This window comes from Ammodytes marinus (genome assembly GCF_949987685.1).
Source record: "Ammodytes marinus genome assembly, chromosome: 22".
Taxonomy (NCBI): domain Eukaryota; kingdom Metazoa; phylum Chordata; class Actinopteri; order Uranoscopiformes; family Ammodytidae; genus Ammodytes; species Ammodytes marinus.
Window position 1 is genome coordinate 8,693,645 of NC_137226.1, and position 26,622 is coordinate 8,720,266.

General features: G+C 41.1%; 1 protein-coding gene across 2 annotated transcripts; it reads right to left on the bottom strand.

Moving 5' to 3' along the window:
• Positions 1–13,189: 13,189 nt before the first annotated feature.
• On the bottom strand, positions 13,190–26,622 carry tspan11 (tetraspanin 11). Of its 2 annotated transcripts, XM_080051138.1 has the most exons (9): positions 26,496–26,622; positions 24,893–25,003; positions 22,867–23,058; positions 20,089–20,163; positions 17,423–17,527; positions 16,838–16,996; positions 16,340–16,426; positions 15,516–15,639; positions 13,190–14,223 (listed from the first exon to the last, which is right to left on the bottom strand). In XM_080051138.1, the coding sequence occupies exons 2-8, from the start codon at positions 24,977–24,979 to the stop codon at positions 15,562–15,564; spliced, it is 783 nt and encodes a 260-aa protein (XP_079907264.1). In that variant the 5' UTR covers positions 24,980–25,003; positions 26,496–26,622; the 3' UTR covers positions 13,190–14,223; positions 15,516–15,561. The 2 variants fall into 2 exon arrangements, with proteins under 2 accessions (XP_079907264.1, XP_079907265.1); XM_080051139.1 differs by lacking the exon at positions 15,516–15,639.

Genomic DNA, 26,622 nt, shown 5'->3' on the forward strand with positions numbered 1-26,622 from the left:
CTCAGACAACTTCAAAGAAGAAAAAGGAATGTTTGTTATAGATGATAAATGATGATAATCTGAACTCCACAGGACTTCACTGGTGAAGCACAAAAGGCCAATGAAGTCATGTCATTCATGCTCCTTCAATGATTTAGATGGAATTGCATGCCCTTTCCTTCATGCACGCTCTAGTTTTCCAGCACTCCCTGCAATGTAAACAGCATTGCAGTTACTGTGCAACAATGAGACAAATACTTTATTCTTTATTTTGTTTAGATATTGAGACAATAGGCATAATATCTGCAGAAACTGGGGGTCACTTTGTGCACAGACAATGCGAGTACGTCCTAGTTTAATTGATCTTTTATGCAGCAAGTAGCAGGTTCCTCACTACTTGCAGAAGACACATCTTAAAAGTTCAGCGAAAGGCCAAATTTCATTGCGAAGAACATGGCAACTTATAGCTTTCCTTCAATGCCATTTTTAAATCCACTCTGACAGTACCTCTCTCTCTCTTCTCTCTCTCTCGTTCTCTCTCTCAGCCTCTGGCGGACAAGGAGGAGACAGCAGCAACAGCAGTGGATGGCGGTGTCAGTAATGAGAATGGATAGCAGCTTGGCTACACTGTCTCAGCCCCATTGATCACACAGCGGTGGAGAGTGATGGAGCATACGCCGCGCCTAGAGTGCAGTCTGCATGTTCTAGTTCTCCTCCGATCCATTCCAATTTGCCTCCATATTGATAACCTCTACCACTAGAAGCCTTTTGTAGCGATGTGTTGTGCATGTAAGAGTGCACAATAGAGTAACCATCCTTTCACAGCCAATGCGGAAGGCGAATATAATTGGACACATACATGTGTGCATTCATGACTGTTGTGTGTGAGTGTACGTTCAAGTGCAGCGATCGCTTATGACTGAAGGCTATGTCGATACATGTATTAATGGTAACTCCGGGCAAAAGGGTTGAGAAATGAATTATTTGATACTTTAACACTCGGCTGGCTTCGAGTTTGTCGCCATCAATCAGAATGACCACTCGTGTGTCACTGAATGATGCAAGAAGTGGCAAATGCAAAGGATAGCTCAATGTTGATGGTGACTTCATTTTACACAGTGGCCTCTCTTGATGTCCGCAAACACACTCTCTAGTCCTCATTCTGTCTCTCAAAAGGCTTCTGTCTGAAGTGGTACTGTGTGTCCGCAAAGGGGGACACATTTGATCCAACACCATCACCCCCTTCTCCTATCCTCTCGCCCAGTTCCATTGCTCATAAATGTCATCCCAGTCTGTGTAAGCATTAATCTCTATGAGGACTGGGGCCCAGTGACTCTCCAAAACAAACCAGTCTTGTTGAGCCGCTCCCCCGCTGCACAGTAGAAGCTTGGCAGAGCTAGAGGAAACAGAGAAGTATGGATTGGGAGGGAGGGAGGGGAGAAGAAGGAGGGGTGCTTCTGTCTGTCCATATTTTTATTAAAGGATGCAGGGGAGTGTAGCAGCGACAGTGGGGTATCCAGTGGGAAAAATATCAGCAGCATTATGGAGCGGGGTTTGAGCCTGCCATCGCCATCAATGAGAGGAAGAGGCCTGTCAGCGCAAACAAAGGGCGAATGGACACAATCCGCTACACGCTATATAACAGGAGGGAAGGAGGGAGGAAAAGAGGGGACACAGGCACATGAGAAAAAAAACGATAGACAGAAAAGGAGATAGAGAAGGGGGTTAAATAGCATTCCAATTAGAAATGGGAGAGAGTCAGTGCAGGAGAGAACCGAAGAGAGAGCACCGATGGGAGACTTTGATAAATCCGCGTCAAACACAATGGCAAATTGAAAGAGATAGACAAAAATAGCGAGCCAGGGAGGGAGGACAAAGAGAGAAAGACAAACAACAAGCAAGAGGGAGCAAAAGAAAAAAGGGCACGGGCCAGGGAGAAAATTAATTACTGACTCTTTAGAGAATGAGGAAAGATGAACAATAGGGAAATAGAATAGACAATAGAAGACTAAATCAGATGAAAAGGGAGAAAAACGTCCTGTCACAAACGGCACAGCGGAGCCCCGCATGTGGCACCGCTTGATAAGACGCGTCGTTGCCACCTTCCTTCCATTGCTGGCACCCCAGACCCCTCCCCCCTCCCCCCCCCCCGTCCCTGGTTCCTCTCTCCCTTTGCCCAACCATCTGTGCCATACAAACACACCAAGCTGCCTGTCACGACAACGCCAGTTCTGTGACATCAGAGCCATGACAACCAAAGAAGGGGGCCGCCCGGATCCGTGACATCACCAACCCTAAAGGGGCCAAAAACACTTTTGCTCTCAAACACAGAGGAGGGTTTGACTCATGTGAGCTGGGGAGGGGGACTCAAACCACAGCGGCCTAATGGTTATTCTGGACAGGCCACAGAGAAAAATGGAGAGAGAGAGAGAGAGAGAGAGAGAGAGAGAGAGAGAGAGAGAGAGAGAGAGAGAGAGAGAGAGTTTAGTGGGGACTTTTTGAGGAGATTGATCGACTTCACGGCTCTCAAGTTCCGTTCTCCTCCCTCTTTCCCTCTCCACTCTCCGTCTCTTCCATCTCGAAGTGGCTGTGAACAGCTGTGCGTATTTGAGTTCGGCTTACACACCACCCAGCAGGGTGGCACCCGCCCGGCCAGGAATGACTGACAACTGACAAAAAGAGGAGATGGGGCGTGAATGCAGCATGGCAAAACGTTCGACACTGGGCTGAATGACCCAAGTAGAATTCCATGCTCACCGAGAATAGAACGCCAGTGTCCTCAGTGTAACCCCAATGACACCCCTGAAGGAAATGTTAGGAAATGATGGGAAAAGAAACAGGATCGCAATAACTGTCAACAGTCCAACGATGTCATCTGGGGCAGCATCTGAAGATTATTTTTAATCATTAATTGATTTGTGATTGGATTACGTGACAATAATAATTGAGAAATTATCAATTAGTTTCAGAGCTCATGGAGTTTCTAGTTTTGTCAAAGTAAAAATCCCAAAGATAATCAACTTTAAATCATACTTAACAGAAAAAATCAGCAGGTCCTTACATTTCAGATGCTGGAATCAGCCAATATCTGGCTTTTATTGCTTGATAAATGGCCAAAACGATGCCAGTGTGTGTGTGTGTGTGTGTGTGTGTGTGTGTGTGTGTGTGTGTGTGTGTGTGTGTGTGTGTGTGTGTGTGTGTGTGTGTGTGTGTGTGCTTGCTTCTGTGCTCTGCACTCAGGCAGCTTTTTGAGTATAGAACACACTTAAAAAGTAATATCATATCCATGGCAACAAATCAATTATCTCGGATGAAGAGCGAATGGGGTGACAGGTAATGGAAAGAGATTTAATATCTGCCAGATCTCCTCAATTGGTCAAAGTAAAGAAAAGAAGATGAAAAAAAAGACGGCAGTTTGTCTTTCTCCCGCACAGACGCACATTACATGACCTATGGCAATCTTGATATCCGGTGAAGTAGAGAGAGAGAGTTCCCGCACTGGCTGGCAGACAGTGTGTATAGGAGAAGCTATAACAGTTCTTCCTTTAGGCCGCGCGGGCAGGTATCCAAACTGCCTCTGCAGGCTTTGATGAAGTGTCCTGTCATGATGTCAGCCTCCATTGCTCTCTCGCTCACCTGGGACCTCCCTCACTCTTAACAACTCCAAGCTGAGAGGAAAGAACGTAAAAAAACTAAAAGTTAAACTAAGGGGGAGAGGAAAATGAGGACATAGCTGGCCCCTTCTTTTAAAAGCTTTTTCCTGTGTCTCTCACTGCTCATCACCTCTTTGTCTGACCTTGCGCTGTGGCCAAACGACAACAATAAAAACTCAAGATATGGACATTAACCTCACATATCTCCTTCTTTCTATCTCTCCATCCTCCCCCTCCTCCTCCTCCTCCTCCTCCTCCTCCTCCTTTCCTCCCCCAGCTTGCCGGCTGTCAGCAGGTTAAAAAATGGCTCAGGCACTGGCGAGGGAGAAACAATTACTCATGGCGCAGGCTGTATAGACATTAGAAATCTCTGTACTTCTCTGCGATCTCGGAGGGCCATGTGTTTCTAATTAAACGGTGCACCGGAGGAATTATCAAAGCTTAGCATTGCATAATGAGCACTGGCAGGAATCTTTGGCACGCTGTGACACTCTTTGTGTCTCAGGAGGCACATGGTGAGTGGTTATATTGAATTCAAAGTGTCTGGTACTAGTGAAAGGTTTGTTACAGAATCATCACTTTATAGGAGTCCGTTTATAATATTGCTAAAAATGGAAACTCTAATATTGGTCAAATAGCAAGATTCAAAAGGTGGAGTCAGTGATTCTGGAGAATGCTTGTTGTCAAAATTGTTTAGTCAAAATCAGCTAATATCTCCTGTAGATCTGTCCTTGTCCATACTGTGTGTGCCCTTTATTTACATACACTGTTTTACATAACAGTTTACAGAGCCTAGGCTGTGTTTTAACAATATAATTATTTTTTTCAGCGCACACACAGTAAGGACAAGTAGCGGATCGTGAAGAGATACTGGCTGATTTGGACAAAAAAAAAAAAATTGTCAACAAGCGTTCTCCAGAATCAGTTACTACACCTTTAAGAAATTCATTCAAAGACGCTTCTATTCATAAAGACAATTCTGCTTTAAGATACCATTTCCCTGCTTGTGTGATGTTCACTAACATCTACACTGTTTTTTCTTCTCCTCATCAGTATTGTTTTATCATCACACAAAACCAGTTGGCTAGAGACAGACATTGGTCTATCTCGCTCGCCAAATGGAGGCGTGTTCGTCCTTACACATAGAGACACTTCTGTAATTGACGTCGGGGCTGCCTTTTGTTAAACATCACACATGAGCCTGCACACGCATGTACTTAACACACACACACACACACACACACACACACACACACACACACACACACACACACACACACACACACACACACACACACACACACACACACACACACACACACACACACACACACACACACACACACACACACACACACACACACACACACACACACACACACACACACACACTTAGATCCTGGTCTCCATGGTGATTGTTTTAGTGCCCACGTGAACTTGCCCTTTTGCATCTGTTTCTGTGTTTTGTTCCGTCTCTGTTTTGTTCCTTGTGTTTGAAGAAAAAACATCATTACTTATTCATTACCACATGACTATTTTCATTTTTCTCCACCAGCGTTCTGTGAGCGCCATATAAAGAGCACAATAAATACCATTGGCAAGAACACAACAATAAGAAATCAACTACAGGGAACAAATATTTTCTTTTGCAGGCACACACTGTTTTGTTGAAGCCTTGTTTTACTGGGGGAGGGGGGGGATTGCTGGAGACATGACTCACATGTGTTGATATATATTTCGATGCACACCATCATCACAGCTATCAGAACACAGTCCAAGTTATAGGTTTACACTTCTACAGAGAGAGGTGGAGTGTAGAGAGAGGGATGCCTGCCTGCCTACTATGTGCCAAAACAGCCATTTAGAGCACCAAGTCCATCTGGTGGATAAAAGGAGAATCACATGAAGGTTACAAATCCTCAATGTCATTTCATTTCATCCTAATCTTGATATTTTAAATGTTTAAGGTTGACTCTACCCGGCACTTTAGTGTAAGTAGTACTGGACCAAATTGGATTCTCATGGTGAACATCTTTTCAGACAAAACACTTGGAAATACTGTAGATAAACACACACACACACACACACACACACACACACACACACACAAGCATATGTAACTCAACTATGAAAAGCAAGTTAGACGCCAGGAGTAATGTGAGGCATGTGTGTCACAGACAGTCTCGACTGTAGCATGGATCCCCTCTGGCAAAAAGGGGGGAAAAAAGTGTATGTCTGTGTGATAGTGTGCTCGTTTTAAAGTCATCCAGAGTATCCTCTAAACACGCAGACAAACACACAGTCAAGGCACACACTTGCGGTTGCAGTGCAGCTTGCCAATGTCTGGACACCAAACCACATTCAAAGTTACCAATAAATCCAGTGCCCATGTAAAGCAGAATTCACAACACAAAAAACAAGAAATGGTACACACAAGGGTTTGGTTAATGATCAGCTGCTTTTCATATTATGATGTTTACGCCAATATAAAAAACTGCAGGGGGTATTTGTGTGTATTGTTATATCATAGTCAAACACGTACGATATAATCAAATGGAATAGAAAACACAATTGTGGGAAAGTCTAGCAGGGTGGTACCTTTAATCCTCCTCTCTATTGTTTACTGTTATCTCCCTAAAGATTAGTTTAGTTTGGCTAATGAATAATGTGCTAACTAAATAGATTGTCAGCTCTGAGCTCATCAATGTTAATACATTTCAGGGATTTAGTTTGCAACTGATTCATTAACTATCAATAGAAGAATGGGGAAAGAATGAGGATTTTATTTTAAATGGACGTATAAACTAACAAACCAACCCTGGGTCTCCAAACAGAGAACCAACAGTATGTATTTAATATACTAATGGACCAAAATCACTTGCAAGACAAATGATATTGTTTTGGGATCAATTGTAGAGTGATGGCAGTGCAGATTTCACTCACATTGTCACGCAATTGAAGGTAAGGCCACTAATTTTTTTTTAATCTTCTGGCGAAACTGCCAAGTGAGTAAACTCAATGTACTGAGGGAGTTTTTTTTTCTTACAATAGAAATAAATAAATAAATAAAAACTCTTAAACCTGAAGCATTCTTTTGTTTATAAATTACATCAGCCCGTAATCATTTTATTCACAGACATGTTTCACAGATGGGAAACAGCAGCCGCCAGGGCCGACAAACTACAACGTTCAAAATCATGTTTGCTGGATAAATCCTGATTTATTGAGACACGTCTCATCCGAGCCAGAGTCCAAAAGGACATCCAGATGTAAAGACTGTCAAGCTTCCACAGCTGCAACCCTCCAGGCCTGACGCGCACCTTTCCATCCGGCACAGAGAGCAAAATGAAGGTTGACACTTCAAGAGCCGCGTGCATTAGCAGTATCACACTCCCATGAAATGCCCCTACACTTGTTTATGTTTCCAAACCTGCAGCACAGCTTCATAAATGTCAAATGTATAATCACATCAAGGCAAAGATAAAGATAAATGCCTCGAGTGCACTGCTGCCGTGTCTGTCAGTTAGAATATTAGTTTTTGTAAACACATCATTTCCTGGTGAGCCTCAGCGTGAGCAAATCCATATGCCGGCTTTGCATTCTTCTGACTGTATAAGAGATATTTTAAGCAAAGGAATAAAGGCTAATTCAGGCCGTAATGACTGATATGAACAATGACAGATGCTGCAAAAGTTGGAGAAGAGGAAACACTATCGAGAGGGATGTTACTTTGCTTTAATCGGCTAAGATTTCCACATGTCAAAAATGCGAAGCTAAGCAATATGTCAGAAATTACTAGTAAATCCAGATTTGCTGACTTGGACACAGAATACATTTCAATCCTTTTTAGCCAAAGGTCCAATTTTTGGGGCCTAATTACCAGGCAAATGAATCCAAGATTCAGTCAGTTTTGTCCTTTAAAGGGCAATTCATGAGATTGTGATGATGTTACCAGACTAAAAGTCCTGCCTCACTAAAAGAAAAAAGTTCTAAAAAGTGCTGTTTACTAAACAATAAAATAAATAAACTTAGCAGGAATCGTTCTGCAAGCTGCCTACAGCCATTCAGCAAAAGAGTCTGCTTCGTGAAACAAAGACCGTGCATCGCAGTGTGATGCCTGCACTCATTTAATGTTTATTCTCTGTAGAAATGTGTTCACTTTCAAAGTCCAAAACATCTCTCTCTCCTCTGTTTCAACCAATTTGCCATCTGTTTTTATTGCCTCCATCTTATCTCGCAAGGCAATTCTCTGTAATGGCACAGTGCCTCATGGTTAAGTGTTTACTTCCTAAAGGGTACTCGAGAGCCTGTTTACTGATTACATACTCTCTCGGTTTTATTTTTCTTCGGCCTCCGAGCTCGCGCCACTCTCACGACCAAGTCAAGGTCGCTCCCATGCTCTCCTCCGTGCCATCAATCTCACAGGGGGAGAATGCAAAAACTTTACTCTCACGCTATTTTGTTCCTGTGCCCCCCCCCCCCCCCTTTTTTGTTGGTGAGCCTATGATAAATACACTCGGCATATCCACATATCATATCCGCTTCTTCCTTCCTCTATTCATCAGGGAGCGTAAACAAACCCAGGTTGACGGACTAATCTGTTTTTATACAAGTCTTTATCCTTTCCAGCAGCTCACAGCCATGTCTTTGAACCCACACACCGCTGCTCTTCATTTCTGATAATCTGGCGAGTCATGTTTTACATTGACCGGAAAGGTAGACTTTATATTAATATAATTGGGAGTTCTTCTCACAAGCAAAAAATAAAAATCCGCATCTGTGCGCCAGTTGTACATACACAACCCTGGAAAACTGAACATGCAGAGCACATACAGAAAACACGCAAACAAAATACTGTTTTTGTAATAAAAGTGTATTTTTGCAAACACGTTTGTGTGGTTTATTCTCTGTAGTATAAATAGTTATTTTATGCACAAAATCAGACAAAGCTGAGCATGTCGTTTTTCTTTGTACGGTATAGCCAATCGACAGAACCTTCCATATACGTAGGCTGTGTAGAGACAGACTGTAGCCAGCTTGTAAAAGTTTACAGACTCCAACAGTCACTTTAAACAGAAACACCAGTCGGCCCATATAAATTACAGTGTAACGACACCATCAGTGAATGCCATGAAAGCCATGTTAAAGTCTAGCGCTCCTGACATACTCCGAAGCGTGAAACTCCATAGCCTTGTTGGCCAGCTTTGACCACATATAAGCAACACCACATCCATCGCTTTGAAACACATTCTTTAGACCCAACAACAGACACTTCCCTTTTGACTCAAGCATGGGAAACAAGCACAACTGTAATGTAAGCAAATCTGATCGCAAACCACAAATCACAATCTATCCAGTACAAAGAATGGCTGTTACACAAACACACTGATACACAAACGTAGATTATGTAAGCATAGTAATTTAACTGTCAGTATTTATCAATGCGGTTGATGCTGGTCAAGCACACAATAGGACGTCACACTGGGTTTAAGATATTTCCCAGGAGGCTTCAGTCAGAGTGCGTGGACATTGCTATATGTCTTACATTGCTGTTTCTTCACGCCCTTGCTTTTATCAGGGTTTTCACCAGGTACCACTATGGTACCTGCGCTGGAAGTGCAATACATCACAATGCGTTCTTGTAACCTCGCGACCAACCCCACCATCTGTTTGGTATCAATCAACACCCTCATCAACATGACGCTCATCATCATTATCAGACAGCAGGCTTTTTCGCTGTCTTGAAACACTTTCTGAAGTTTGTTTTCATCCAAACTCATTCTCCCATGGACAAAGACCTTCCCACTCACACTGCAAAACACTCACACTCTCACACACACACACACACACACACGCATACACCTCAGAAAAAACCACAGGTTTCTCAACTATGGGGGTCCTGGGAAGCGAGGGAGAAATGTTTAGAGGGTCTGGGGTATGCACTCATAGCCCTCATTTCAAATCATTATAGGGGACTATGTTGAAATTGTGTTTAAATACTGCAACAGTTACAATGATCACCCTCTCACATTAGCATATTAACATTTGCTAATTAGTATTATTCACAAAGTATAGCAGAGGCATTCAAGGGAAACACTGCCCAAAACACCATCTGCTTTAATACAGTGGTTCCCAAGTGGCAAGCATTTTTTAAGATGTGTCCACTTGGGAACCCTTTAGTCGCCAATAACATTATATGTATGCGTGGTGTCCACTTTGACCAAAGACTTAAGTTGTTTAAACTCAAAATGTAAAACTATAACTAACTTTTAAGATAGCGGCAAACATTAGAAAGTTGTCCCAAAAAATAAACATAGTTTAATGTTGAGGATGAATTCATTGGATGGATACTACATTTTGAATCCCGAAGGGAAATTGAACTGTAAGGAGCCAAATCACAAAATACCACAAACAAAAGTTGGCCACTCAAAAGGATAGACATACACTGCAACACTTCTAATTCAAGTAGGTTCTACTCAATGGTTTGCAGGTCTTCAAGCTCCTAAACCGTGACGTAGGCCTACAGTGTTGAAGTTATCTACACACGCCATCTCCTTCCCTGCCCCCCTTTGATCCACGGTACAAATCTGTCAAACACATTTATGGCCAGAGCTAATGTGTTGCAGGCCAGACGCAAACTTGTTGAGAGGTGAGTCAGAGTATGAAGGTGAACCTAGATTTAGAAACCAGGTCTAATAAAGAACTCGACCAAATGGGGACGGAACTTGAATCGCTGAATTTCACATTGTGAATGGAGAAATGAGTGACAAATGTGGCTTCTTAGGAGCCAATACATGCAACACTGGACCGTCATCTGTCATATGGAAGAATTGTTCTGGAGTTTATTTTTTCTTGGTAATGTGCACCTGCAGTTTGTGTACAGGTAATTCAGCCTCTTTGGACCTTTGACAGGTTGTCAGTAAGCTTTGAATTCCATTTCCAAACCTCTATAATAGCTGACAAACACTCACTGACATACAACCTAATCCAAGCCACCTTTTTGGCAGGGTCTGTAAATGCGATGGATTTAACTTCAAAGTCCTTCTCCTCCGCAACATGTATACATTGTTTTGTCTGTATGTTAACACTGCTCCAGGCCAGTCTAGTCTGCTACAATGGCCACACAGAGACCCCAGTCTCAGACAATGATGTATTCCTTCTTCAGGACAAGATACTTATTGTGACGCAGATGTGTGACCAGAGGCGTTTTCAAGAACCACGCCAACACAATTAATCCCTAAGAAAACGTATGCACCTTGAGGCTTGTTACATTGAGCGGAAAACCTTTTCCCCCCACACATCTACTACGGCGCTATTCCATCACCACAATTGCAGCCTTAAGTATTTCTGCACATATTAAACACAGGTGCTTCTTCAGATACAATAGCTTGTGTTGTGCCAGAATCCATTTTTATGACTTTTCAACAGACGCCTTATAGGCACAGAAAACCCATAACTCAAGTGTGTGACAGCACGCTGACATGCAAGGGGACATTTACAGGACTATACAGAATTAAATGTGTACATTTAGAATTTAGTTATGGCTACATTTTGTACATTATATTTTATGCAATTGCAAAAACAGGTTAAGTCAACACAAATTAAATTGCAACATATGTTCCTTGGAAACTTTTTCAGCTGACTCATTAAAATATCGCACCTACGGCTACGATGCGATAAGGATGGTGTGTGTGTGTGTGTGTGTGTGTGTGTGTGTGTGAAACTTGTGATGCAAAGAGGCCTTAACACATGGGAGTGGTGAATCTCCAGCTGCTCCTAATTCTCCCTTGTGGGTCTCTTCTGGCAAATGGTGTAAACCGCATGCTAATGTGTTCACCCTCCGAGTTTTTTTTGTGTGTGTGTGTGTGTGTGTGTGTGTGTGTGTGTGTGTGTGTGTGTGTGTGTGTGTGTGTGTGTGTGTGTGTGTGTGTGTGTGTGTGTGTGTGTGTGTGTGTGTGTGTGTGTGTGTGTGTGTGTGTCTTTCTATCTTGTCAATATCAGTGTCCCCTTTTCCTGCATCCTAGTATGTGTGACATCTGCAGGAAATGAGAGCCATCCTCCTTTAGCTGATGAAGACAAAGGGTCGGACTATATCGTTTTTCTGAAGCCAAAATGTTGGAGAATGTCCAAACTCTTTTGAAACTTTTTGCCTCTATTCCTAACTGGGTGACAATGATAGATCGCTTAGAACCAACAGTGTTTCTTGTAAGTAATATGGAGCTGTGGGGAAACAAAGAAAAAGTTGCACTTCAAAGCCAATACTTAGGTCATATGGCAACAATATAGCACAGACAATATAGCACAAACAAAGTACGTGCATGGCCTAGTGTTTGATATATGGAGACTTTTTTCAACAAGACTGCAAAACCGCACAAACTGCACTGGTGCTGCATAATGAATACATGTGGTTTAACTGGGAGCTTGGTTGCAAGATTTTCCCATGCGAAGTTGTGGTAGACCCCACACATAAGAAGTGTTTCCACAATGATCTCTTACTTAGGCCCACACACTCCATGATGTGACCAATCTCAACCATAGACAAATGACTATAAAGATCTCAACCCCAGATCTCAGTCCAGCTTACATTATTTTGCAAGACTTTGACACTGCTTGTTGTGCCGGAATTGGAGCTGGGGCTGTAAAAAATGGATTTGACGTGTATGTATAAGATCAAGAGGCCCTATATTTAATGTTCTTTTCTTGTTGCATTAATCAATAATTCAATTACCACATCAAATGCCACTCTGCAAGTCCTGATGAAAACAAGTTGCTTCAGCTCCAAAAATGTCCTGCATACCGAACAGCTTTGTCTCCCTCTAGCGGTTTACTACTGGAGCTGACATAACCCACACATATTGTAGGTTTATGGAGATGTCATATGCTGTACAAATTAAGCCCTTTGGGACAAACCTGTGAATTCCGGTCTACATAAATACAATTGACATGTTCCCCATGATGATAATTTCATCAACTGCAGAACTGCCAAACAGAACTTATGTCATCATAGCTGCTTGTCTAAAACAATCCTATTGTTTGTTTTTCATTGACACAATGCAATTTCTAAATCCAATATTATTTAAACATTCATTTATGAGTTTCATATGAATATTTAGAACAGTAGTCAGAACACATGCCAATGTTCAATCGTAATCTCATCAACAACCATCTAAATGCATTAGCACCCTTCATTTGAAGGTCAAAAAACAGAACGCACATTGTACTGAGTGTTGGCAATGGAATTGTCTTCTCGTAAAGGACATGAATGACAAAATGTCAAACTTACATTTCACTTTTTGATCTTTCAATAAACAACTATATCCAGACAGTTCAGACTTCTCTTACTGAATTATCCACACCAGCCAAGCCTTCCTGCCTCTACAGTACAGTGGCGACAGGGCCATTTATTCTTTGGTAATATCTATGGTAAAACAGATGGCAATGGATTGATTAGGCAGTGAAAACAACCATTGCTCTCCCTCACAGAAGTCAGCATCTTCACTGTAGAGGATGAGACCTCAAGAAAGTATGAACATGAGTCATATTCACTGAAGGTAATGTGGGTTCATTTTAAATGCTACTATCTGATATTATGTATCTTCACAAATATTTGATTTTGATGGACTTTTAAATTCAGAATGTCATAAAATAAAATAAAAGTATCAGAACAGTGTAGCATTTAGTTACTGTATAATATCACTCGTGGTATATCCGTGGCAGCCACTAGGTGGAGTCATAAATTCATGGATGTGGCAAACATTTTAGAAAATTATTTTTCATGTTTTCCCTTTATGTAGTGGACTTACTGGTAACATTTTAACGTTTGTATTCATACACTTGAGTGTTACAATGGTGTTAAGTTGATTTAAATAACTACATTCTATTGTACTTGCAGTACTGCTAGTGTCAGTAATAGAACTACAAATATAAAGATATTAAAGTAGATATATTTTGCTGCTGTTCATTACAGTGAATTGTCACCTCCCTTTAAAAGACCTCAGGCACAGGTACACATTGAAAAATAATAATTCACCAGAACAATTGGGAAAGAGGCACATTGTGTTCAAGATACAACCATAAATCACCTTGCTTCCTTAACCATGACACCAGTGCACACAGCGCCCTTACTCAGCTTATTCATGTACTGGAATGGCGCTAAAATATAAAGATTGCATATACATCTCTGCACGATAAAGAAAATAGTGAATTTGGATCATCATTAGTTAACAGAGTAGAAAGCATTATGTAGTGTCCTTTTCAAACTAAAACAAGCACCTAAGCCAAGGCAATGATGCAAACAGACATGCTGTTTAGTAGGCCTCGATCCCAGTCAGCTGTCAGTACTGTACTGTAAGATGGAAGCCAAACACCAGCTTGGTTGGTCAATGTCACCATATGTTTTTGACTACAAACATGTCCGTGCACTTGGCTTAGATCACAGGGTCAGAGTTTAAGATTCAGGTTGAAGTTTGGGTGAAAGGAGGTCATTGTTCCATCTGCTTTTTGAAGGTGGCGTGCTGAGGGCCCGGTGTGCTCAGTAAGGCTCCATCTTGATCCTTCTGTACAAGCAGCTGGTGAACACCATCCCACAGATCTGAAAACAGGACGTGTTAGGTCAAACCAGCGCTGCTCAGTCACCGTGAAAGACTGCAGGAAGCTTGAATGCTATTTGACTGTGGTGATTGAGAGAGGTTAAAGGTGACGCAGTTAGAAAGAGCTGGAGAGAAGCTGGTTACTATGGGGATGTCAGAAGTCAAGCAGCATGGTATTAAAGCAACATGTGTGCACACAGGCTTGCATAAGCAAATGGAGCACGGGACATTCTATTATTGTGAGTGAACATGTAACTTGTTGCTGCCTCTTGGCCAGGACTCCCTTGAAAAAGAGGTTTTTAATCTCAATGGGACTTTCCTGGTTAAATAAAAAATAAAAAAACATGGGGTTAAAAAAAAAAGAACTATTCTACAGTTTTCTTCACAGCAAAAGTCTACTAAAATATACTTAACTTAGAATAATGTGTTGATAAAAAAAACTACACAATTTGTCCCTGATAAAAATGATTTTAATCAGGGAAAAGCTTGATTGCTGGACTGTGGGTATTTCGATACAAGTTAGATATTTTTTTTTAAACGTAATATATAAACTGACTGTCAAATGCACCTTGAGTAGTCATGGTCTGATGATGTTATCCCCTTGGCACCAGGGTAAGCACATAGATGTATTGCAGGACTTTAAGGTATCCCTGAGTAGCACTTTGCAGTACACTATAGTAGAAAAAGGTCCAAAAATAAAGTAGGAACGGCAGGAACAGATATTGACCAAAGCCACTGGGCATGCCAGGCATGATGGATAACCAGGCAGGCGTCCAGATTCAATTTCAGAGTCTCTAAAAGCCCTCGGAGAAAACCTTATTGTGCGAGTCGGCATTGTGTATTGACTCATCACAATCTGTCTTGTGGCAAGTTTCTGATGTTTCTTTTTTTTTTTAAATAGTTTCCAACTTTTGCAAAGAAAACCCATCCCCACACCTACTTACTATCTTACTGCAAATATATAGTGAGGCCTGATGATAAGGTTTGAATTTTAAGTGACACTTATAAACAAAATGTATACCATCAAGCAATTATCATTATGCGTTTGACCTTTATCACGTCTTTATCAGCCATAAAAGCCTGTTATCACAACATGCAGAGCAACAATCTGCAATATACAGTCAAAGCCAGGCGAGCTGCGCCCTTCACATTCAGCAGAAGAGCACGTGAGAACATTAGTATGGGGATTCAGTACACACGTAGCCCACAGATTTCTCATTCCAACACAAAAGGTGGACAGTCGCACAAGGACAAACATGCAGACAGACATAGAATTTCCACAATGCCCTCAAACCTTGTCTCTCCAGTTGATTAAACCACAAAGTTGCTCTAGAGCTAAATCACAATGTACCGAAGTCCTCCTCCTCTTCTTTATAGAGCAGATAGATAAAGCAGGCTGTCAAGGCTGCCCCGGCCAGCTACAGTGACATCATACACAACGGACATAAAGACATATAGTACAATTCACCATGGACGGGTTAGTGTATTAACACAAATCTAGGTTATTTCACTACAGACAGGAAAATGTACCAACATTTACTGACAAAGACAAAACATGCAGTAAGCTTACCGTACAAAATGAAGGGGTAGGGCTGTGAAAACTGTGCAGCCTACCCAGCATGTAAAATGGCCGGCATTAAAGGGCATTTCAGTCTTACGAAGTATAAATGTGGTTTGTTTGGTCTCAAGTTTCCCTTAAGTTGATTTACAAAAGAGATATATGTGGACTCTCAGTCAGTGCAGAATGACCTTTGTAAGGCTTAAAAGCTCAAATCCATTTCAGACTGGGACAAATCAATGAACAGGACTGAAGAAAAATCAGATGATGATGGCTAAGAGACTAGGGGGAGATGAAAGACGAGCCCATCTAGAGGTTCTTGACCTGCGATGGGACATTTTCAGTTATGGAAAGACTGAAAACCATCTGTCTGGGTTTCATTACGTATAAGGCAACAAAGGGCTTCATTTTATTCTTTCCACAAAGGAAATGGGAGCAGCTTATTTTTGATTAAAAAATTATTACGCTGCTGTTGAGCGCAATTACCTATAGATTAAGGCAAAAGAATAGTCTTCTGCTTCTTCAACGACTATTACAACTAGAAATAATATTGGACTTACCTGCAAACAAGCCACTCCTATTCCCACAGCACCAATGACCAACAGGTGATCAGCCAGAAACTGCTCCAGCTTACTGATGCAGCCACCCTGCAGAGTCAAAGACCGAAAGTTTAAAAATTATATAATATGTATTGGCTATTATTAATAGCCAATACATACCATTGTATAGATTAAAGCAACAAACGAGAAAACATCAAACATGTGGGTTTATTAAAGCTGGTATAACCCAGCCTATTTATCTTTAGTTCATTTTCAGACCAGTTGTACCTAATGCAAAAATACATTAATATAGTAAATAATGTAGACAAACAGTAATGTCTAAAAATGACTAAAAATACACCTTGTTTATTTCTTTCAACCTTACAATAAACACTATATATTTATTTTCCATGTCCTGTGATATGATGCTGACATTCCGTTTGTCTTTGACTTAAAAAATGCCAAGTGACAAACAACATATTGATAATATTATTTTCCAGAAGCGTGTGGTCCACTGACCTCCACCTTGTAGATGTTGGAGGGGTGGTCTCTCTTGCCACAGCGAGGCGTGATGGTTTTACAGCAGCTGTCAGGCACCACCCTGCCTTCTGACAGCTCCGATGAAATGTACACACTCGTCATCCAATCACGGGAGTTGTTGCTGCCACAACATTTGAACTGAAGGAAGAGAGAAGAAAGCATGGGTTTGGTTTCATGACCTCACTGTTGGAAAAGCAAAAGCAGATCTTATTTTTGTAATACCTAAGCCAGTTTTGACCTCAGATACATTTTATTTGGCTCAAACCACTTTCTCAAATAAGTATTTTGTAAACTACAATTCTTGCAACTGAAGTGAGTCATTTTTGGAAACAATACTTTGAGCAAACCTCAATGGACATCCGAGAGTTGTGAGCAATTTCCTCTACTGAATCGTACCGTAATTTAAAACTACTTCATATAGAGTAGCAGCAGACTGAGTCGTGGAAAATGACTTTATAACAAGTGTGACTATAGTTGACCATGCCAGCTGAAGAAAAAGCGCAGCATATGATCCTAAATAAAAGCAAACAAGACTTCAGAGGCTCAAGTAAACAAAGTCCATACGTCCTGTTGTAGTCTGTCCACAGCTAAGGTGATGTCCTCCTTCCCTGGCTGGAAGTAGTTCTCCGTCATAGTTTGGTTGAGATGCTGCTTCAGCTCCTCGCTCAGCTGCAGATAAGGAACAAAGACAGACAAAACATGCACAGTGAGAAACGGTGTGTGTATGAGACACAGAAAATAGCTGGGTATATATGGGGGGAAAAAATTAAAAACAATTAGTAGCCCCAAGCGTCATTTATTACACATGAAACACAAACAGAGCAGGAATGCATAAGAGAAGCTTGACAAAAGTGAAAGAGTGGGAGGATTAGGGCAACATAGCAGATAGCAAGTCCCACGCATCTGTGAGTGCTGTGACTGAAAGATAAATAACACTTAAAAAGATATGACTTTAAATATAGCCTTTGGTGTGTTTATATGTAAGTGTGCGCACACACTAGGGGTGGGAAAAAAATCGATTTTCCGATTAATATCGATTCTCTCTCGGACGATTCTGAATCGATTCAGAAAAGTTAATAATCGATTTTTTTAATTTTTTTTTTTTTTATAATTTTTTTTTTTTAATAATTTTTTTTTTAATTTTTAATACTAATACTTCATGCGCCATTGCGCATGCACACCACACATGTGCGAGTTGTTTCCAAAGTGGCTTCAAAATGTCTGAGAGCAGCAAACCCATGACCTGCACCGGCTTTATCTCTGTTTACGTTTTTGTATGAGAGCTGAATTCCAAGACATACTTTTTGTACAATGTGTTGAAATTACATAGAAGATAATAGATAATAGAATAGAAATCCTATAGAAACATGATTTACGAGATTAGAAATAAAATAAAACTGAATCGGTTTAGTTTTTACATACTTCCATATTGTGTTGAAATGCAAGCTGCATTGATTATTGCACTGTTCATAGAAAGTCATATTTGTGACAAGAAAAGCTTTTTCTCTAATACAATATTAGAGAAGGTAATTCATCTGTTGATTGTCTTTAATGATCATCACAAAAGTAGGAAGTGATAAGCAAACTCTGAGTAGCAAACTCAGATGTGCATATAAATATATTTTTGAAATTCACACATGGGTATGTACATAAAAATGTTTTGCATTGAGATGCATTGAAAATCGATTTTGAATCGAATCGTTGACCTCTGAATCGGAATCGAATCGAATCGAATCGAATCGTGAGGTGCCAAGAGATTCCCACCCCTAGCACACACACACACACACACACACACACACACACACACACACACACACACACACACACACACACACACACACACACACACACACACACACACACACACACACACACACACACACACACACACAGGAGAGACAAGGTGAGACAGAATAAGAGGATGAGGGCCCTTATCTTTAAAGTGATTCTATATCCTGTGTTCAACGCTTTCCCATTTGAATAAATCTGAGCCTGCCAGCAGATAGCAAGGCGCTCTCAGGAGTCCTATCTGACAGACAGGCAGATGTTTGTGAGATAACAAGATGTGAAGAACCGCGGGTTAGATACACTTCCAGACACTGAACATGAAGCTCAGTGCAGGTGGCAAACTGTCACAACCCACATTCAAAAGGAAAAGGAGCAACAACAAAAAAAGCAACTGCAAAAGATTTCTGTAGATTCTCCAAGGACTCCTCATCATCAACAGTGTCCTATGAGACCAAACAAAGACCAAGGACAGAAACCTTTTCAGGTAGAGGAAAAACGATTTAAAACCTAGGATTAAAAGAGAAATAAAGTAAAATGATTCTGTTTTCATTTTGTCCATTCACAGGAACAGCAGCGGTCCTGGAAATGTTATAACATTTCATCAGTAAATGCTCAAGGTGACACAGAGCTCCTCCACATAATCACCTGATGGCCCCCCGAGAGGTTTCAGCTGATATATAACAGCAGTTAGTCCTGACTGTTGAAGGTGCACAGCACAGTGGAAGTCTAAAATTGTATCTAGAAAGTGCTGCAATTCAACGCACACACACACACACACACACACACACACACACACACACAGGGCTAACACAATCTGTAACATTCAAGCCAAAATAAATAAAGAAGACACATCACAACAGATTGGTCTGATGATGGTCATCTAGGCAGAAACATGAGGGAGTTTCAACTCATTCTTCAAGTGCAGTGTGAGCAGAAGGCCGTCAGACAGCAAGTAAAGCAGAAAATATGAGTAAGACAACCTTAAAACGCGTTCAACGTACAGTTAAATGCAGTAATAATCGTTCTGTTGTAAAGCTATCGCAAAATGTTGGCTACATTCAAGCCATCGCCAAATGAGTTGACACAAAGTTGATTAAGCCTATCAGCTCCACAAAAAACTCTCTCTGTATTTCTCAATATGGCAGTGTTTACAAACTGTGTCACCTGTGGAGCTCAAGCAGCGACCACGAAATATTTCAGTTGTTGATTCTACTGCTAAGAAAAAAGCTAGACGTACAGCAGAAGGAACAAAATCCATGTGCGATCACCGAAGGCTTACCTCATGTAGATGCGGTGACAATGTTGTTGTAATTATTCAGAAATACTCATGGGGGCGACAGAAGTTACACACTATAGCTTTAAATACATGTGAATTGTCTTATGGCTACGGTAGAGCAACACTCCAAACTGAAATGAAATAATAAGTAGTGGTGATCACTTACCCTCTGGTAATAGACGTAAGCCAGTACTCCAGCCACCAGTTCAATCAAGAAGATCAACAGCAGGCAGAAAAAATACTGTGGATGAGAAGGAACACTAAGAACCAGTAGGAAGCATAATGCTGAGGTAACTCATTTCAGAGTTTCTCACACTGGTGAAGGCTCAATACAAACTTCCCATGGGCTGTCATTGTGCTGCATCTGTCACGACTAACACAGATGGCAATGCTGCACAAAACAGAGACAACCAAAACAAAGGAAATTGACAAGCGGAATGTGTGGAAACAGATTACTCTCTGGCATCTTTCACAGAGCTTTTCACGCTGCTTGAAACCAGTTCTCTCATATATCATGATTAACTTCAAGTTGACATTTTGGTAAAACATAAATATTACCTATCACAAATGAATAAACATATGAATATAATGAAGTCAGTTAGGTGTTATCAACTGCACTTAAAAGTCAAAACCTCTCCAGCTTGAAACAAAAGAAAATAGACATCGGTGGCTTCAATCTCAACCTTGATCTATAATGATTGTGTACAAATGGTATCTACTGAAACGCAGAGCATAGTTATGTAAACTGTAGTGTGTAGCGAACAGATCGCCCACACATTTCGAGTGCAGAGACAAGCGAGTATCATCAAACAAGCCGCGTCAATAACACAGCTTTCTCTGTGCTAATATAACACACAAAGTACAAACTTCTCATGAAATGGTTCATATACCCCACACAGAAACATAGGCACACGATGCAAACAGACACAAAGCACTAATTAGGCCCACCTGTCGCGGAGCCGGGAGACAACAGTTTGACAGTAGCAACAGCACTGCTTCATTTAAGACCATTGTGGAGAGGCAGCTGCTACTACACAGTCTGTGCTACGCGGGATGTGTAGTTATGGTAAACGACTGCTGCAATAAACAGGAGCAATTATCTCACTGAATCAATATATGAACCTTGAGCAAATGCTCTCTTCTGTTTCGCAGGTATCGCAGTAATTGTATTGTGAGGAGACACAGTCAGTTCTGTAGTATCTCTTGGTTACAAGATTACAAACAGTATCCTGTGTCCGTGTGCCTGCTGGCCACACAAAATCCTAACTTTACACCTTCTCTCTCTACACACACACCCGTACATGATAGCAGCATATATCATTAATCTCCCAAAACTAAATAGCACATACAGTATATACAACGAGATGCACCACAGACTCCAAGCCCTCTACACATCTACCTCTTCACTCCAGAAAGCGTGTTTCTCTTTCCTATTGCTCCATCCATCAGCCGTAGATGGACCTATAAATAGTCCTGCGGCACTCGGCAGTGAACGCTGCTTCTCCCCCAGTGGGCCCTGTCTCTGTAAAATAATGAGGACAGTAAGGGTCCTGTCAGGGCCATTTGTCAGCATCCAGCGCTAAGCCCCTTAGACCAGGTCGAGAAAAGAATGGGGTCCATGTTGTGTTGTTGTTGCTAGTTGTTATGTAGCTGGGCAGAGAAAGCAAACCTTTGCGTAGGCCTACATGTGGGCGAGCACCTAGCTTCTCAGTGTAGACATCTAGGACCACTAACATGTCATTCAAAACACACAACCTATGAGATAGAATGGCTGCAGTATATCAAGACATATTCAACATAAAGAATCTCCCAACTTTTTATATCACAATGTTTGATACATGTTTTCCTCTAATGTATTGTAGTCCATGTGTGCCTTGACCCTAAAAGCTTCCACCAGTGTGGTATAACTTTGGAGACCCCTTCAGTCCATAAGTAGTAGTTTGCTTACATCTTCCTGTATACCACTTACACACCGCTGTACATACTAATTATATCCATTTTGAATATCCAGTGTTCACACTAAAAACTTTTTTTTCTTTTTTAACTAAAAAAACACATTAGTACATTTAAAGCTTACAGTATGATTTTTGAGTGTGCTCTTCGAGAGAGAAGGGTGGAAAATAATTTTTGACAATGGTAAGGTACAGGATTATCTCAGAAAAAACTAAAAGTTAAAAATAAATTGAAATTAAGATAGTGCAAGTTTGACTGTCCAGTGGCACACAACTTGTTTAATTTTAGCTAGGACATAATGTACAGTATTGTAAATGGTATGGCTAAAACTGTAGACTTGAAACTGGTGCAATGTTCTGCAGAACAGACACCTTTGGCTGTATCTTTCAGCAATACTTTTTTTCTTCCTATTTTCAGTCTAATGTAGAATTTGAACAACCTTTAATTGCATTCCGTGAGAGCAGCCACAATCTCACCGTCTTCCTGGATTCATAGAGAATGCAATCGTTTGTTTCATATATCGTTACATAGAAATGGAATAATATGATATTTTATATTTTAATTCATATCACCGAAACAGGGCGATATAATTCAGTCCTCAGGCTAAATTGTTGTTGGCTAATGCACAGTCGAGTTCCACACATACACACTCACATCTAAAAGCTTTCCAGTAAAACTGCAGTCTTCTGTTGGCCTATATTCAATTACATTTTAGCTAATTACTCAGGGGTATTTTAGAGGTAAACATTCCGCCTGCTTAGACCTTCTCTTCCACTTTTGTATTTGTATTGAATTGATACCTTTTTTTAATTATTACCTGTAAAGGAAAATCTGTGTGTAAAATAAATGTAACATTTCTCTTTAGGCATCAACAATTCACATTATTTCCTAGCATACATACATACTACACCATCCAGCCCACACCTTTACAACTACAAACACAAAGGCAGGGATCTTTGTAGAAACTCCCTCCATTGGTCTCCTGTCTCACCGTGGACAGACAGCTTTTCTGCTCCCGGATGACAGCACAGCAGCCCAGGAAGCCTGCCACCACCACCAGACCGCCGGCTAGGATCAGGATATATGCAGACACGGCGAAAGTGCTGGAGGCCAACAGACTCAGGTAGTCACTCTTCTCCACCAGTGTCCACACTCCTACACCCAACACAGCTGCTCCGCCCACCTGGAAGTGAAGGTGGTGGTAGAAAAGATTATTAGAATATAAATGGGTAAAAAGATACTATGAAACTGATATGGGTGTAGCAAAAGGTTTCACAGAAGAAAAAAAAGACGTGATAAAAGGAACAATCAAAGCATGGTTATAAAAGGAACAAGTCATACAATGGAGGAAGAGGAGATAGAGAGAGATGACTTGAACAGAAAAAGGAAATAGTGCAAAAACACATGTGTCTACTCGGCCATGTTAAGTTCCATCTCACACGTAGACATGGTCAATGAGAATAGTGCTTCACACGGCACAGGAAATACCAGGAAGTGAGTTCAATGCTGTTAGATGAGTCTGAGAAAATGCAACAACATGAAAACAGTGGGAGAAAGTGTCTTGTAAAACAGAGGAAATAGAAAGAGAAACAGAGAGAAGAAGTGTCATGGTAACATAAAAAATCCCAGCTATAGGAGCAGTGGGACTTCAGAGGTTGATTCAGGAAATACTGAACACTTCCTTACAAACAATCCTGGATAACAGACCCAGGGTGGCGTCCAGATCTGTTCCTCTCATCAGTTTTAAAGGGCGGACGGATAGGAAATGCCTCAGAGAGTCTCTCTCCTTCATCCTCCCATTTGTTTCCGTCAAAAGCAAGATCCGCAAACTCACAACAACACATGCCCAAACACAGAGGCACCACTTGGGATATATATTCAGGGCCTCAACCCATGTAATAGTTAGGACTTCTTTAGGATACATATTTCCATTTAATTATAATAAAAAGACATATCTTTAAAATGTTTTAAAAATGGGAATAAAAGTGTGGGCCACGCACCCCAAAAAATGATTCCCTATAAAATGTGTTGTCAGCTGAAATGGCTTGGGCATGGTTTGGAATTCAATCGCATGATCAGGTCAGAAAGAACTCGGTACCAATACCAGTTGTTGAATACTAATCCCTTCAATACCTTAAATAATCTAATTGATAGGGATGTATAAATCCAAATCCACTGCACCGTAGTAAAGTGGTGAACTAGGGGGGAAAAGAAAAATCCTAAAAAAAAAAAGTGATGAGGAAAAATATAGAGAGACTGTGGGGAAAAGAGAGGGAGGCCATGCATTTTCTGAAGAGAGGAGTTTGAAGGTGGTGACAGAGCATCAACCCAAGCCTGATAATAAAGCTTGATCCCTTTTCTCTCGTTAACGTCACCCACAAACAGATCTCTCTCTCTCTCTCTTTCTCTCTAGAATATTCTCTCTGCTACAGTGCCTCAAGTGACCCCCTAAACACTGCACAGTAGCAGTAAAAGGCATACACTTTGAGCAGTGAATTTGCAGAATCATAAACTGTGGAGCCAGAGAGCAGGTTTCTCACACACACACACACACACACACACACACACACACACACACACACACACACACACACACACACACACACACACACACACACACACACACACACACACACACACACACACACACACACACACACACACACACACACACACACACACACACACACACACACACACACACACACACACACACACACTTTCCCATCGTACACTGACAAGCTCCTAAATAATCTATGACTCACTTTGGGCCGAGTCCATAGCTCAGCCATTTCAGAATCAGAACTCTACTTTATCGTCTCCTTGTTTCGACATGTCTCCCTCCATCCTAATAACTCTGCAGCTTTAATTTAAAAGAAATTCTGCTGTGTCTTATAGCACTAAATTGTTTTACCGATACCTACAGTGACTGTTAGACAATGTCATTGCCATGTATGAAAATTGTAGGGTTGGTCCTGTAAAAGGGAGAAAATTACATTTACAGCTATATTACTTACCCAGAAGAGAAAGTTGAAAACAAAGAGGAGGTACTTGAGACACACTGTCATCCAGTCCTCCTGGTCATCTTTATAAACTGCAGACATTTTCCTTCCTCATCCAGCTCACATCTGAAAGTACAGAATGTTTCTCAATGCAGAAAGAGAATAATAAAAATATAATAGAAATATCTAAATAGCTGACACGCATATTGCAAGTGTATACGGCTAATATGACCCTTAATGTATAGTCACTTTCCTTCATACTTTTACTAAACTTTTTCCACTGCAACTCAACTACTAGGCTGCTACATTGTTTTTATTTCAGGGAAAAAAATATGAAATGGAATAAAAGGATATCAAACAAACAGTGGTGACAGGTAACTGAAGCGGGTCCAAATTAGTTCGGAATAGTAAACCTCCTCGCGTCAAGGTTCGGCTTATTCTCTTGACAGCTCTGCATACCATGTGTGTTGCAGACAGGGAGACTAAATGATTAGAGTGACTGTGTTTGCCAAAAGGGATGCAGCTGCCCATCAAATGTCTCAATATAGGCAACAACATACAGCCCCCTTTGCAGCATTTACAATTTGCATGCTTTAAAAAAGTCAAAAGGGAATTACTCGATTGTCATTCTCACGTTTGTACTCCTCCTGAGTGCACATAACTCCCGCCTGATCACACACAATAGTATCAAGTGACACCCTGAGAGGACCTTTGAGTAGGAAAAAAACTGAATCATACCAAGGGGCAGCAGTCGTATTTCTGTTACTACACTACAACTTTTAATGTGGACTATTTTCTAATTGAAAGTCTGTATGCTAGTCTTATAATCAAGGTCTCCTTCCCTGGGTTAGCTGTTAACTGAGGCTGTATTCAAGTTCACAATAACCCCATTGTGATACTGTAACATTTAAAAGACACATTGCTCTTAGTTTTGTTAATGTGTAATGCATCCCAAAATAATTATTATTCATTGAGAGGGAGAGTAAGCAGAAACCTCAGGCTACTGAGGCGACCATGATAGTTGCAGTACAGTTCCCACTTTGTGCTTGGGCCTACTTTATTAACCTGTGACCACCGCACAACTCGGTACTTTAAATATTAATGCGCGAAATAGACTAAACGTGTTATCTGTGGCTTGGCTTTGGAAGTAAACATGAACCTTAAGAAATAACTCATAAAACATTTTGGCTGAGAAATGACATGCTGTTTTTTTAATTTTCTTTTCAAAAAACGTAATTTCAACAGGCAGCCCTTGTTTAGTTGAGGTGGTTTAAGGCCTATAGTCTTAAATGACTTATCCAGATGCGTTTAATGACAACGTCAGAATGGTTTCGTCCTAGTATTGACAAGCCCCTGCCTCGGGTATTTCGGACTTTGACCGCAGCATGTGTCCTGTAGCGTCTCAAGCAACGAGGCGACTATACTTCGTTTACCGTTTACGAAACAACTTTATTTCCTCCCTTTTTTTCAGAACGGGATTTAGCGTTAAGCTCGAGCATCCTTCAAAAAACACATCCATCCACCTGCGTCGTTGATGCGCAGGACAAAGTTTACCGTGTTATTTTGACGTCACATCGACACAAAGACCTTTTCGTCCCATAGACGAGAACATACTCACCCAAGCCAAAGTTAAATGCGGGTAAATAACCTCGTTCTGTTGATATTCCCTTCAAAGCAAGAGTGCACGGGCGTCACTGCAGCGGTGAGCGATTTTGTCCAGTCCAGCTTGTTGCTTTCAGGGTGTC